General features: G+C 30.8%; 2 protein-coding genes across 2 annotated transcripts; one reads left to right on the plus strand and one right to left on the minus strand.

The window, feature by feature from the left end:
• Window positions 1–48: 48 nt before the first annotated feature.
• Window positions 49–828, minus strand: LOC108857911 (uncharacterized). The gene has a single exon (XM_018631920.2). It carries the CDS (start codon window positions 826–828, stop codon window positions 49–51), a length of 780 nt encoding a protein of 259 aa, XP_018487422.1.
• Window positions 829–1254: 426 nt separating this feature from the next.
• On the plus strand, window positions 1255–2171 carry LOC108859206 (transcription factor bHLH150). The gene has a single exon (XM_018633081.2). It carries the CDS (start codon window positions 1386–1388, stop codon window positions 1977–1979), a length of 594 nt encoding a protein of 197 aa, XP_018488583.1. The 5' UTR covers window positions 1255–1385; the 3' UTR covers window positions 1980–2171.
• Window positions 2172–14709: the final 12538 nt, after the last annotated feature.

Genomic DNA, 14709 nt, shown 5'->3' on the forward strand with positions numbered 1-14709 from the left:
TTTTTGTTCAACCAGAAATTTCATTAATTAAAATATGGGCTTAAAAACCTAAAAGTTTACACCCAAATAAGAGTTTAGTTGGGCTTTTGCCAAGAGGTCCGCTGGCCCATTGGCTTCACGGGAAACAAAGACGACACTACAGAAGATGAAAGGAGAAGCAGAGGAGAAGATAAGGGAGTCGATGTCGGACAGTAAACCGAAGAGTTCCATCGTCGATGATCTCCTGTTGATTGCTTTGGTGAGCACTTGCGAATCTGTTCGGAGACAGATGTGAGTGATGTTGAGGGAGGCCGCTTGTAGTAGAGCTTCGCGAATCGCTAAGGCTTCGGCCATGCAGGGCGATGAGACTCGGTCTTGGGCTGAGGAGGATCGAGAGATCTCAGTAGCAGTCGAGTCTGTGAAGATCCAGGCTAAGCCTGCTGATTTATGATCGGCTCTCCAGGCCGCATCGGTGTTGCAGTAGATCGTCTCCGGTGGGAGAGCGGTGGATCTCGTCTGTAAGAGGGCAATCGGAGTCATTGGAGTAACAGTGGAGCGCTTGGGGTTGGCAAGTTCCCATTCTTTCATGGCGCAGATGGCTTGAGTGATGATCTCCTGAGCTGAAGTAGATCGGGCCTCGAAGATGAGCTTGTTCCTTGCAGTCCAGAGATACCAGCAAATCCAAGGGAAAACGTTTCCAGTTATACCATAAGGCGGCAAGACAGTCCAGTAGTACGACGATTGGAGAGAGTCTGCAAAGGAAGTCTGCTGTACTGGGGAAGCTGAGGTAGACCAAGGGGCATAGCTCCACACCTCCTTCGCAAAATTCCTCCTCCTCCAATATCCCATCGCCAATGTTGTCTTTTTGTAACTAAAATTCTACAAAATATAAATCCACGTCATAATACAAATTTACGCCGCTCACCATCATAAATAGGTATGTAAAAAGCATAAATGTTTAGTCTTGTGTAAAAATATCTAATATCACAATGCGTATTGATATTTTTGTCAGCCGTCAAACAAATACAAAAAGATCTTTTCAACCTAGAAATGTATTGGTTTTTAGTATATGAAACTGATTTTGCATTCATCAGGTAAAACCATAATTGACCAACGTGAAATTAGAGGTAGAATGATTCAAGAAAAAGAGATCTGAATTATGGTATTTAATTTGAAAAAGACAAAAGAAAATAAACAAATAAAATATATAAATATAATTGCATTAAGAATGGCCTCTCTCAAATGTTTATTATATATAGAGATCCCTTCAACAACTCTGAATTATTATCAAAATAAGAAAGAGCTCGGCTTATTTCTCCGACGGTTCCATAATATATACTTTCTTGAACAAAAGAAAAAAAAACATCAATAACTTTCTTTTGTGGTGTTCTCAAGAGTTCTTGTGAATGTCTGGAACGAATCCATCGACGTCGTCGGAGCTAGAAGGGACTGATACAGTTCCTTTTAGCCGGAGATTGGTAAGGGCTCAAAGAGGTCAAAGAGTTTTCGCTCCGAAGCTACAGGAGGCTCTTCGTCGATCAAGAAGAAGTTCAGAGGGCCCAGCAAGCCATATTAGTCAGAGATGGACAGGCATGGCTGCGCAGAAGGTTTATTCCCTGAAGCTTTACGACGCTCTCCAGCGAACGCCGCGGAGCACAACGGTTCGAGACACGGCCGACAAAGTGCTAGCGGCTACGGCTCGTGGTACAACTCGGTGGAGTCGAGCCATTTTGGTGAGTCGACTTGGGAGGAGTCAGCGGCGACACAAGAATACTAAGCCGGCGTCGGCGGTCCAAAGAGGTGGAGGGATGAGGAGAAGGAAGTTGTCGGTTGCTGGAAATCGGGTCAGAGTTTTGGGTGGTTTAGTGCCAGGTTGCGGGAGAACGGCGTTGCCGGAGCTTTTGGACGAGACGGCAGATTACATAGCGGCGCTGGAAATGCAAGTCCGAGCCATGACAGCTCTATCAAAAATTCTGTCTGATAATCTCAGCTCTGCCTAATAGCCGAGTGCATGAGCCAATGGTGTGCAATAGTATTTGTTTGATTAATTTTTTTTTACAAAATTATTATATCCCAATGTGTCATTGTTTTTAATCTATTTGCCATTTAAACCAAAGTCAAAATTAATTACCAATTGGACGAAACATTGCGTATTTTGTAGTTGTTATAAGTGTTTTGCTGTTATTTCATAAGTTTGGGTGTAAATCTATTCTATTAAACAACATTTTGATATAAGTGAGGTCTAACTATTTTAATAAAATTATTAAAAAAATTTATTAATTACTTAAAAAAATATTATATAAAAAATATAAATAGGACTAAAAACACAAATATAAAATTATATTTTTAAAAATGTATAAACAAAAAAATATATCCACGCTTTTAAGTATGGGTCATTGATCTAGTTTATCTTTAAAATTAAAATCTCAAGATATATTTTCTGCAAGAGAAAAGCGGAGAATAAAATCAACGGCTCGTTCACCCATTAGAAATTTCAATATATTGGTTAAGAAAATTTATTTCGATATGATCATGAGCTATATGCCAAAAATGATAACGAAAATAAAGTATAAATGTCTACGAGAAGGCATGTGCATGGAGACCCTACGGCCCGACTCTTTTGTTCGAAGTGCGTCGCATGTGAGAACCTCTTTATCTGAATTTAGTTTTTTCTCGAACAGCCTATTATTTTCTCTTTAATGGAAATTTAAAATTTCATATAAAGTGATAATAAGTTAAAAATGACTTTCGTGTGTCCTACCTTTAAACAAAATGAGTGCATATATCATAATTTGTCTATTTCGTCGACTTAGTAATAACGTGATAGCTTCCGCCAAAGGCCAAACAAGAACGTGATATTTTCTAGTGGTGACCTATGAATGCTAACAAAACTAGAGCAATTGATTAACTAGCATAAGTTATGGAATCAACTCGTAATTTATCGGAACTACGTCTATATATTGAGTAATAGGTGTCAGAGCAAGAATTTTATATAGTAATTAAAGTCTCTGATCATTCGTGATGCAATAGATTGAATCTTATCCATTTTTGCATGTTAACCATTAAAAACGCTATTGAGGACGAATAAACGGCGACTTTTTCAATTACATCAAAGGCGACTTTATACACGCTTCAAAATTATATATTTTGCAATGATCAACTATGATTTATGTTGTATGAAATTAGCTAATACTATGGAATGAAGATCCAACTTATTAGCCTATTAGGACGAAGAAATAAGACGCAGATTATAATTTGTTGTTGTGGAAATGTTGATAGCACTCTTAAGTGATGGTTGATGGCCATGTTAGAAAAATATGATGTGTTTATGGCTAAAAATGGGGATTACAGACAGCTCATGTAAACAAGTATAAGATGAAAGGCCATTAAAGAGATGACACGTTTGAAGAGGTGAACCTCAAGAAAAAGAGAGATGACAACTAGAACTGATGGAGACGTGAGAGAGAAGGTGGCATAATAATCGGGGTCAGGTATGAGATGTTTTCTTTGATTCCTTCAAGGCTCAAGGACCACCCACCACTTTCTCACCTCTTACACTTACACCGCGTTTTGATGATTTTTAATTATACTCGTGCTTCTATAACGTTCTAAATAGAGATTAGGGAGATGCTACAACACATGCAAACTCAAGCCAAGCCTCCGTTAAAGATGCCAAAAAAGAAGTGTTTGCTTGCATAGTGTTGATAATGTATCGTGAACAAAAAAAAATGTATCGTGAACAAACGCGAATAAAAAAAAGCAAGACCACTTCAAAAGAAAACTAGATTTTGACCCGCACACCCGTGCGGGTGTATATTTCAAAAAAATATTATTATTTATTTTTCATGTCAATATTAAAGCTGGACAAAAAATTCAAACTGAAGAATCGAACAGATCACGATCCGAAAAAGTAATACCAAACCGAACCAAAATTGATTAAATATCCAAATTATTCGAAATTTTGATATTTAGACAACCGAAACAATAACCAATTCGAACCGAAGTATTTTGGATATCAAAATGTATCCGAAAAAACTTATATACTTATATATATTAATTATTATATATATATGATCCAGAGATAAAATGTTCAAGAAAAAACAGAGATAACATATTAATCAAGATAAAGAAATGGTAGTAGACCTGAGTACGTGACATGTATCTTCCCTCTGGTGAAAGCTGGATCCCAAGCTTTTTCAAATCTTTATAAGGAATCAGCCGTCTAATATTATAACACACATAATGCACAGTTAAACATGATTTTGAAGGTTCATAACAATAGTCTGCACCAAGTCCACTTCCTTTTTCCAGAGAAGAGAAAAGATTAATCTAAGGGATGATGAAGATTTAGCTCTTAGGGGGATAGTAAGAGAATGGCACTCACCTAATCATCCATCCAGGCATCAATTGCTGCATATTATAATCAACAACAATCTCTCGACCATCAATAAAGGAATGATGAGCACCCTGTAAAAAACCGCAACAAAGGAATATTTCTATCCGACAACTAAACTCCACTGTTGAAATAGAAAATATATATTTCAAACAGCTTTAAAGAACAAAAAAAAAAGTTAGCGTCACTGTAGTACCTCGTAAGCACGTCGCATCTCCTTCTCGATCTCGTACTCCACAAAAGCATATCCTCGTAAAGCACCCTCACTAAACAAAACGTAATAACATAATGTATAATCAACACAATTATGCTAAGACAACATGTGTACAAACCAACATAAGTAAGATCATAAAGCAAAGCAATTGCAAAGCCTTTACCAATGTGTCTGACCAACCGCAAGCTCTTAAATTTTTCCGTATTTACTCATAACCTGTAAAGAAAAAACCTTTGTCACTCGAACAACGAAAGAGTGTAACTCCACGTAAACAACACATAATCCTACCTCACGAAGAATCTCCTCGATCCAGATCAGAGGAGATACGACCCACAAACAAAGTACAATAAGGATCTCCAGCTGCTTTGGATCTCCATCTGCTTTGGATCATCTTCAAAACCCCAAATCACAGACAGATAAATCAACTTTGCGATTTCAGAGACAAAAAGAGAGAGAGAGAGAGAGAGAGAGAGAGAGAGAGAGAGAGAGAGAGAGAGAGAGAGAGAGAGAGAGAGAGAGAGAGAGAGAGAGAGAGAGAGAGAGAGAGAGAGAGAGAGAGAGAGAGAGAGAGAGAGAGAGAGGCTGGTGTTATAGCTGGGGAGAGCTCGAAGAAAGCCGCCGTTATCATTTTGGGCAAAGTCGCAGGTTTAAGCACGTTTAGTAAGGAGGTGATACGACAGTGTTTTAATTTTAATGGCATTCTATTGTAATTATTGAGGAAAACTCAGCCCTAATTACTATTTGTACTTCAGTTTTAATAGTTTAGATACAATTGAGATAAATACACATTTTAAGATCATATGAATAAATAAATTATATTTGTATTTATACAGTTTTAAAATCTGATATTCATTTTTGCTGTATAAATTTTTCTTATCTGTCAAAAGTAGCTTTTCAATCTTGATAACTAATGGACTCTGTCCGCCTAACAAATTTAATTAATGTTTTTTGTGCATTAACATTTAACTCATTGAATCTTTAGGCATGTCGATATGTTTTGCCATATTTGGGATCCCTTTTGTAATAACAAGTACTATCATATATCAATACCGAAAACGCCCCCCCTACGTTATGGAGGAGTGGTCTTTTTCTTATAGCATCGGCAAAGTGTCATTCTCAGTGTATACACGTTGACACTTAAATTTGACCCATCAGAACTTTTGGACATGATCTGATCTTTGTCTCTTTGTCTAACACTTACCATTGGACCCCAGACGCAGCCGACCGAACCAATGACGGCTTTTGCCTTTTTGGTTTAAGAGTCCATGTTTTTCAACGAAGCCAATATATACCAGCTTCTCTACATACAAAATTGTTGACTTATCATGTTCATGAATCCAATGGTCACAATCTTTAAACAACTGAAGTTCAGGGCTCTGATGGCGAAACTTTTTCACACGTTCATCATGACTTTGTTGTCTCTCCAAAAACCGCGAGTGTTAGTGTTGATGAGTGATAGTTTTTACTTATTTCTATATCTAGCGGTTGAATTCATACTAGCGAGAAGGCAAAGAAGCTCAAAAGGGAATTTCACAGATGTGAATAAAATTTACTACAACAGTAGGTTCTTCAAGGAATAGGACACTTGTTTCTAGAACAGTGCAGAAAACAGTTACACAAACAACAAAATTACAGTAAATTTTCAATGAACTGACACATCATTAGTATAAGAACATCTCTATTGTAAAACTTTATTTTTTCCTCCAAAATAAAGTAAAACTGAATATGAAGTAAAACTGCTCAAACTTTACTCCATACTTTACTCTATAATAGAGTCACGAACAAACAAAAGCCCTAACTAACATTACCATTATTGTGTCTAGATTCTCCAATACTTAAGAGAGTTTTACAATGATCATTGCGACACCATACACAAGAACCAATCACACTGACTTTTAAACAATGTATCTAAACAATCTAACCTATTCAATTCAGATGGGGAATCATATTAAATCCTCTACTATTAGTTTTTATTGGGCCCAGCCATTAATTATTCCGGGTCCATTGCATAAGACCATTACCAAGAGTCCGTGATCATAGGAGAGGAAAACTTCCAGTTGACAAAGTTTAAAAAGAGGGTGATCACATGACCATGATGAACGAGTTCATAAGACTTTGAAAAGCAAACTTCACTTAGTGATATCGTACAAGAGGCAGAGACCAATGAATATACAGCCACGATCCATAATGAGATCAGCTTCGATATTTGTCTCTGTCTACCACCATGGCATCGCTATTGTCTCTTTCCCCATCCACACACATGTCCCTTAATCACAGCTTTAGCTCTACCTAGTTCAATATATAATAAACTAATTTATCACATCTTTACCATAACAACAAATTTAAACCGTTCTTTGTCACTATTTGTTTTGTCACGTTGTCATTATTCATTGACTGATGCACATATTCCACTTGGATCATAAATCTTGTTAATTTATACATGCTCCTATATATTAATTGAGAAGTCATTTAAGTGATTTTTCTTATGTGTCACTCATAAGTGAAGTTTCAAAAATTTATTATAATTTGATTGGTTGATAATTTTTATTAATTATTTATTTATTTGGATCTAAAAATAAAAAAGAAATTCTCAAACTCATTAATAAAAGTTACCATATAATACATGTAATATTACAAATAAGGGATAATGGTAACTAATTGTAGAATTATAAAAAGAAAATATAATATGTCCTAAATTTGTTTATTTTATCAATTTTTTTTAATTTATAATTATATAAAATACTACTATAATTTATAAAAATAAATATAATGGTTGTGCATTTTTATACAAAAAATTATATTTCTATGTAATGCATTATTATTAGAACTTTTTATGTTTTTAAATTCTGTAGATGGTTTATAAATCGTTTATATATATTTTGAAATTATTTAAGACTATTTTTCATTCTATCTTACAAAGTCATTTTATTAGAGTTCACATATCATTTATACGACTTTTATTTAATCGTTATAAACGTTCGTAAATTAATTTATAATACTTATAAAATGTTATAAAATCATTTGTGAATTCTTCTAAATCTATTTATTATTATATAATTGTGTAGTTATGATAGTTATATATGTTTTGTTAAAAATATTTTTTTATTGTAAATTCAATTATTGGAGTTTACATTGAAATGGTTTTCTAAATTCTTTGGTTGTGTTATAGAACCACTTTACATCGAAATGGTATAAATTATTGAATCACTTGAGTTATGGAACCACTTATTTTGGATTTATGAAACTATTTATAAGGATTTTTAAATTTCTGAGAAATAATTCATAAAATAAAAAAATATAAATATTTTATTAATTATTTATAATTGTATAATTTTTAAAATAATTTCTAACTACATTATAAATTTTTATTATTGTATCATAAATTATCTTTGATGGTACATGGTCATCGTTTTATTTCTTAACAATTTTTAAGTAAAACTTAATATACTGCTTGAATTAGTGGATTAACCACTATGAAATCTCTATTCTTTAGAGAAACGACATTTTTTTTCCAAACCTCCTTGTCCATTATCCTATGTTAGTTTATGATGCAAATATGCATCAAAACAATATTGTCATACTTCGATTTTTTCTCAAAAATATGTGGGTTAACCCCTAAGAAAATATTGAGTTTTTGGTTAGATGCCCTTTATTTTTAAGCTTATACTCATTAGTGTTGTTTAAATTTTCTAATAACTTTATACTTTTTTATTAAACTCTCTTTCATGATACATGGGCATTGTTCTAATTTTTAACAATTAAGTTAGTAAAACTTAATATGCCGCCTAAATCATTGGACTTACCTTTATGAAGTTTTTATTCTTGAGGAAAAGAGAGACAAAAAAAGTTTCAAACCTCTTTGACTATCATCCTATGTCAATACATGATGCAACTATGAATTTAAACAAGATTATCATATTCATTGATATTTTCCAAAATTTGCAGATTAATCCTCACGAAAATATTTTTTTTTGTTAATTTCTCTATATACTGAAGTTTATACTCAAGTTTATACTCATTAAAGTTGTTTAAAATTTTCTAGATGCATTATAAATTTGATTAATCTATTATAAAATTTCTTCCATGGTACATGGGCATCGTTTTATTTTTTTTTAATAATTGTTTCAATAAACCTTTATATATTAGTGAACTAACCACTATGAAATCTATATTCTTTTGGATAAAAGGAAACAATAAAGGTTCCAAAACATCTTTGAACATTATCCTATGTCAGAGTACAATGCATATATATATATTAAAAAAATATTGTCACATTTTTGAAAAATTTCTCAAATTTTGTAGGTTACACTATAAAAATATTGAAATTTCAGGTAAATTCTCTATATACTGAGTTAATACTCTTTAATTTTTTTTTAAAATTTCTAACTACATTCTAATTTTTTTTATTGTATCATAAATTCATGGTATATAGTTATCGTTTTAATTTCTTAACAGTTTTTAATAAAACTTAATATACTGCTTAAATTAGTGGATTAACCACTATGAAATCTATATTCTTTAAAGAAACAGAAACAACAAAGGTTCCAAACATGCTTGACACCCTATGTTAGTTTATGATGCAAATATGCAATAAAACAATATTGTCATATTTTTGAATTATTCTCAAATATGTGGGTTAACCACTACGAAAATATTGAGTTTTAGGTTAAATTATCTATATTTTTAAGTTTATACTTATTAATGTTTTTAAAATTTTCTAATCAATTTATACATTTTTATGAATGTATGATAAACTCTCTTTCATGGTACAGGGGCATCGTTCTAATTTTATAACAATTAAGTTAGTAAAACTTCATATGCTGCCTAAATCATTGGTATTAGAACTATGATAATTTTATTCCAGAGAAAAACAAAGACAACAAAGGTTCCAAACCTTTTTGACCATCATCCTATGTCAATACGGGATGCAACTATGCATTTAAATAAGATTTTCGTATTTATTGATTTTTTTTTCAAAATTTGTGGGTTAACCCCTACGAAAATATAATTGTTTTTGTTAATTTATATATACACTGAAGTTTATACTCATTAAATTTGTTGAAAAGTTTCTAACTGCATTTTAAATTTGTATTAATCAATTATAAACTTTCTTCCATGGTACATGGGCATCGTTCTAATTTTTTTAACAATTTTTTTAATAAAACTTTATATGTTGTTTAAATTAGTGGACTAACCTCTATGAAATCTCTATTCTTTAGATAAACGGAAAATAAAGGTTTTAAACCTCTTTGAACATTATCCTATGTCAGAGTACAAAGCATATATTTATTAAAAAAATATTTTCATATTTTTGATTTTTTCTCAAATTTTGTAGGTTACACTACGAATATATTGAGTTTCAAGTAAATTCCTTATGCTGAGTTAAAATTTTCAAACCACATTCGAAATTTGAATTAATGTATTCTAAACTATCTTTCATGGTATATAGATATCATTCTAATTTTTTAATATTTATTTTACTAAAATTTCATATACTGTCTAGATTAGTGGAATTAGCATTATAAAATCTTCATTATCTAGAGAAAAGGAGACAACAGATGTTCTAAGCTCTTTGACCAACATCTTATGTTGGTGCTCGATGAAACTATACACAAGAATCAGATTTTCATATTTTTGAAATTTTTCCAAAATCCGTGGGTTAACTCCTTCTAAAATAATGAGTTAACCCCTTCTAAAATAATGAGTTTTCGGTAAATGCTCTATATACTGAAGTTTATACTCTTCACTTTTGTTTAAAAATTTCAAACCACATTCGACATCTGAATTAATGTATTCTAAACTATCTTTCATGGTATATAGGAATCTTTCTAATTTTTTAATATTTAGTTAACTAAAATTCTATATACTGCAAATATTAGTGGAATTACCATTATAAAATCTTCATTATCTAGAGAAACAGAGACAACAAAGGTTCTATTCTCTTTGACCATCATCTTATGTTAGTGCTCGATGAAACTATACACTAAAACCGGCTTTTCATATTTTTGATTTTTTTTTTTCAAAATCCGTGGGTTAACACCTTCTATAATTATGAGTTTTCGGTAAATGCTCTTTATACTGAAGTTTATACTCTTCACTTTTGTTTAAAAATTCAAACCACATTCGACATCTGAATTAATGTATTCTAAACTATCTTTCATAGTATATAAGAATCATTCTAACTTTTTAATATTTAGTTTACTAAAATTTCATATACTGCCTAGATTAGTGGAATTAGCATTAAAATCTTCATTATTTAGAGAACGGAGACAACAGAGGTTCTAAACTCTTTGAACATCATCTTATGTTAGTGCTCGATGAAACTAAGCACTAAAATCAGATTTTCATTTTTTTAGAGGTTCTAAACTCTTTTACCATCATCTTATGTTAGTGCTTGATGAAACTATACACTAAAATCAGATTTTCATTTTTTTGAAAATTTTCCAAAATCCGTGGGTTAACCCTTCTAAAATAATGAGTTTTCGGTAAATGCTCTATATACTGAAGTTTACATTCTTCACTTATTTAACAAAAATCAAACCACAATCGACATCTGAATTAATGTATTCTAAACTATCAGTCATTCTAAATAGGAATCATTCTAATTTTTTAATAGTTATTTTACTAAAATTTCATATATTGCCTATATTAGTGGAATTACCATTATAAAATCTTCATTATCTAGAGAAACGGAGGCAACAGAGGTTCTAAACTCTTTGAACATCATCTTATGTTAGTGCTCGATGAAACTATGCACTAAAACCAGATTTTCATTTTTTGAAAATTTTCCAAAATCTGTGGATTAACACCTTCTAACATAATGAGTTTTCGGTAAATGCTCTATATACTGAAGTTTATACTCTTCACTTTTGTTTAAAATTTTCAAACCACATTCGATATCTGAATTAATGTATTCTAAACGATCTTTCATGGTATATAGGAATCATTCTAATTTTTTAATTTTTATTTTACTAAAATTTCATATATTGCCTATATTAGTGGAATGACCATTATAAATTCTTCATTATCTAGAGAAACGGAGACAACAGAGGTTCTAAAATCTTTGACCATCATCTTATGTTAGTGCTCGATGAAACTATACACTGAAACCAGATTATCTTTTTTTGAAAATTTTCCAAAATCCGTGGGTTAACACTTTCTAAAATATGAGTTTTCGTAAATGCTCTATATACTGAAGTTTATACTCTTCACTTTTGTTTAAAATTTTCAAACCACATTCGACATCTGAATTAATGTATTCTAAATTATCTTTCATGGTATATGGAAATCATTCTAATTTTTTTAATATTTATTTTACTAAAATTTCATATATTGCCTATATTAGTGTAATTACCATTATAAAATCTTTATTATCTAGAGAAACGAAGACAACAGAGGTTCTAAACTCTTTGAACATCATCTTATGTTAGTGCTCGATGAAACTATACACTAAAACCTGATTTTCATATTTTTGAATTTTTTTTCCAAAATCTGTGGGTTAACACCTTCTAAAATAATGAGTTTTCGGTATATGCTCTATACAATGAAGTTTATACTCTTCAATTTTGTTTAAAATTTTCAAACGACATTCGACATCTGAATTAATGTATTCTAAACTATCGTTCATGGTATATAAGAATCATTCTTATTTTTTAATATTTATTTTACTAAAATTTCATATTTTGCCTATATTAGTGTAATTACCATTATAAAATCTTTATTATCTAGAGAAACGGAGACAACAAAGGTTCCAAACTCTTGGAACATCATCTTATGTTAGTGATCGTTGAAACTATACACTAAAACCAGATTTTCATATTTTTGAAAAATTTCCAAAATCCGTGGGTTAACACCTTTTAAAATAATGAGTTTTCGGTATATGCTCTATATAATGAAGTTTATAATCTTCACTTTTGTTTAAAAATTTCTAACCACATTTGACATCTGAATTAATGTATTATAAACTATATTACATGGTATATAAGAATCATTCTAATTTTTTAATATTTATTTTACTAAAATTTCATATTTTGCCTATATTAGTGGAATTACCATTATAAAATCTTCATTATCTAGAGAAACGGACATAACAGAGGTTCTAAACTCTTTCACCATCATCTTATGTTAGTGCTCGATGAAACTATATACTAAAATCAGATTTTCCTATTTTTGAAAATTTTCCAAAATCCGTGGGTTAACCCTTCTAAACTAATAAGATGATGTTCAAAGAGTTTAGAACCTCTAAACAAATAAGATGATGTTCAAAAAGTTTAGAACGGAGACAAATGAGGTTCTAAACTCTTTTACCATCATCTTATGTTAGTGCTAGATGAAACTATACACTAAAATCAAATTTTCATTTTTTTGAAATTTTTCCAAAATCCGTGGGTTAACCCTTTCTAAAATAATGAGTTTCGGTAAATGCTCTATATACTGAAGTTTATATTCTTCACTTATTTAAAAAAAAATCAAACCACATTCGACATCTGAATTAATGTATTATAAACTATCAGTCATGCTATATAGGAATCATTCTAATTTTTTTAATATTTATTTTACTAAATTTCATATATTGCATATATTAGTGGAATTACCATTTTTAAAATCTTCATTATTTAGAGAAACGAAGACAAAGAGGTTCTAAACTCTTTGAACATCATCTTATGTTAGTGCTCGATGAAACTATGCACTAAAACGAGATTTTTCATTTTTTTGAAATTTTCCCAAAATCTGTGGGTTACCACCTTCCAACATAATGAGTTTTCGGTAAATGCTCTATATACTGAAGTTTTTACTCTTCACTTTTTTTTTAAATTTTCAAACCACATTCGACATCTGAATTAATGTATTCTAAACTATCTTTCATGGTATATAGTAATCATTCTAATTTTTAATATTTATTTTACTAAAATTTCATATATGCCTATTTTAGTGGAATTACCATTATAAAATCTTCATTATCTAGAGAAACGTAGACAACAGAGGTTCTAAACTCTTTGACCATCATCTTATGTTAGGCTTGATGAAACTATACACTAAAATCAGATTTTCATTTTTTTGAAAATTTTCCAAAACCGTGGGTTAACCCTTCTAAAATAATGAGTTTTCGGTTAATGCTCTATATACTGAAGTTTACATTCTTCACTTATTTAACAAAAATCAAACCACAATCGACATCTGAATTAATGTATTCTAAACTATCAGTCATTCTAAATAGGAATCATTCTAATTTTTAATAGTTATTTTTACTAAAATTTCATATATTGCCTATATTAGTGGAATTACCATTATAAAATCTTCATTATCTAGAGAAACGGAGGCAATAGAGGTTCTAAACTCTTTGAACATCATCTTATGTTAGTGCTCGATGAAACTATGCACTAAAACCAGATTTTCATTTTTTGAAATTTTTCCAAAATCTGTGGGTTAACACCTTCTAACATAATGAGTTTTCGGTAAATGCTCTATATACTGAAGTTTATCTCTTCACTTTTGTTTAAAATTTTCAAACCACATTCGATATCTGAATTAATGTATTCTAAACGATCTTCATGGTATAAAGGAATCATTCTAATTTTTTAATTTTTATTTTTTACTAAAATTTCATATATTGCCTATATTAGTGGAATGACCATTATAAATTCTTCATTATCTAGAGAAACGGAGACAACAGAGGTTCTAAATATCTTTGACCATCATCTATGTTAGTGCTCGATGAAACTATACACTGAAACCAGATTATCTTTTTTTTGAAAATTTTCCAAAATCCGCTGGGTTAACACTTTCTAAAATATGAGTTTCGTAATGCTCTATATACTGAAGTTTATACTCTTCACTTTTGTTTAAATTTTCAAACCACATTCGACATCTGAATTAATGTATTCTAAATTATCTTTCATGGTATATGGAAATCATTCTAATTTTTTTAATATTTATTTACTAAAATTTATATATTGCCTATATTAAGTGTAATTACCATTATAAAATCTTCATTATCTAGAGAAACGAAGACAACAGAGGTTCTAAACTCTTTGAACATCATCTTATGTTAGTGCTCGATGAAACTATACACTAAAACCAGATTTTCATATTTTTGAATTTTTTTCCAAAATCTGTGGGTTAA

This window comes from Raphanus sativus, chromosome 5 (assembly GCF_000801105.2).
Source record: "Raphanus sativus cultivar WK10039 chromosome 5, ASM80110v3, whole genome shotgun sequence".
Taxonomy (NCBI): domain Eukaryota; kingdom Viridiplantae; phylum Streptophyta; class Magnoliopsida; order Brassicales; family Brassicaceae; genus Raphanus; species Raphanus sativus.

Excerpts from the sequence above, each read along its gene's own strand:
- LOC108857911 (XM_018631920.2), bottom strand. The coding sequence starts at position 828 with ATGGGATATTGGAGGAGGAGGAATTTTGCGAAGGAGGTGTGGAGCTAT.
- LOC108859206 (XM_018633081.2), top strand. The coding sequence starts at position 1,386 with ATGTCTGGAACGAATCCATCGACGTCGTCGGAGCTAGAAGGGACTGAT.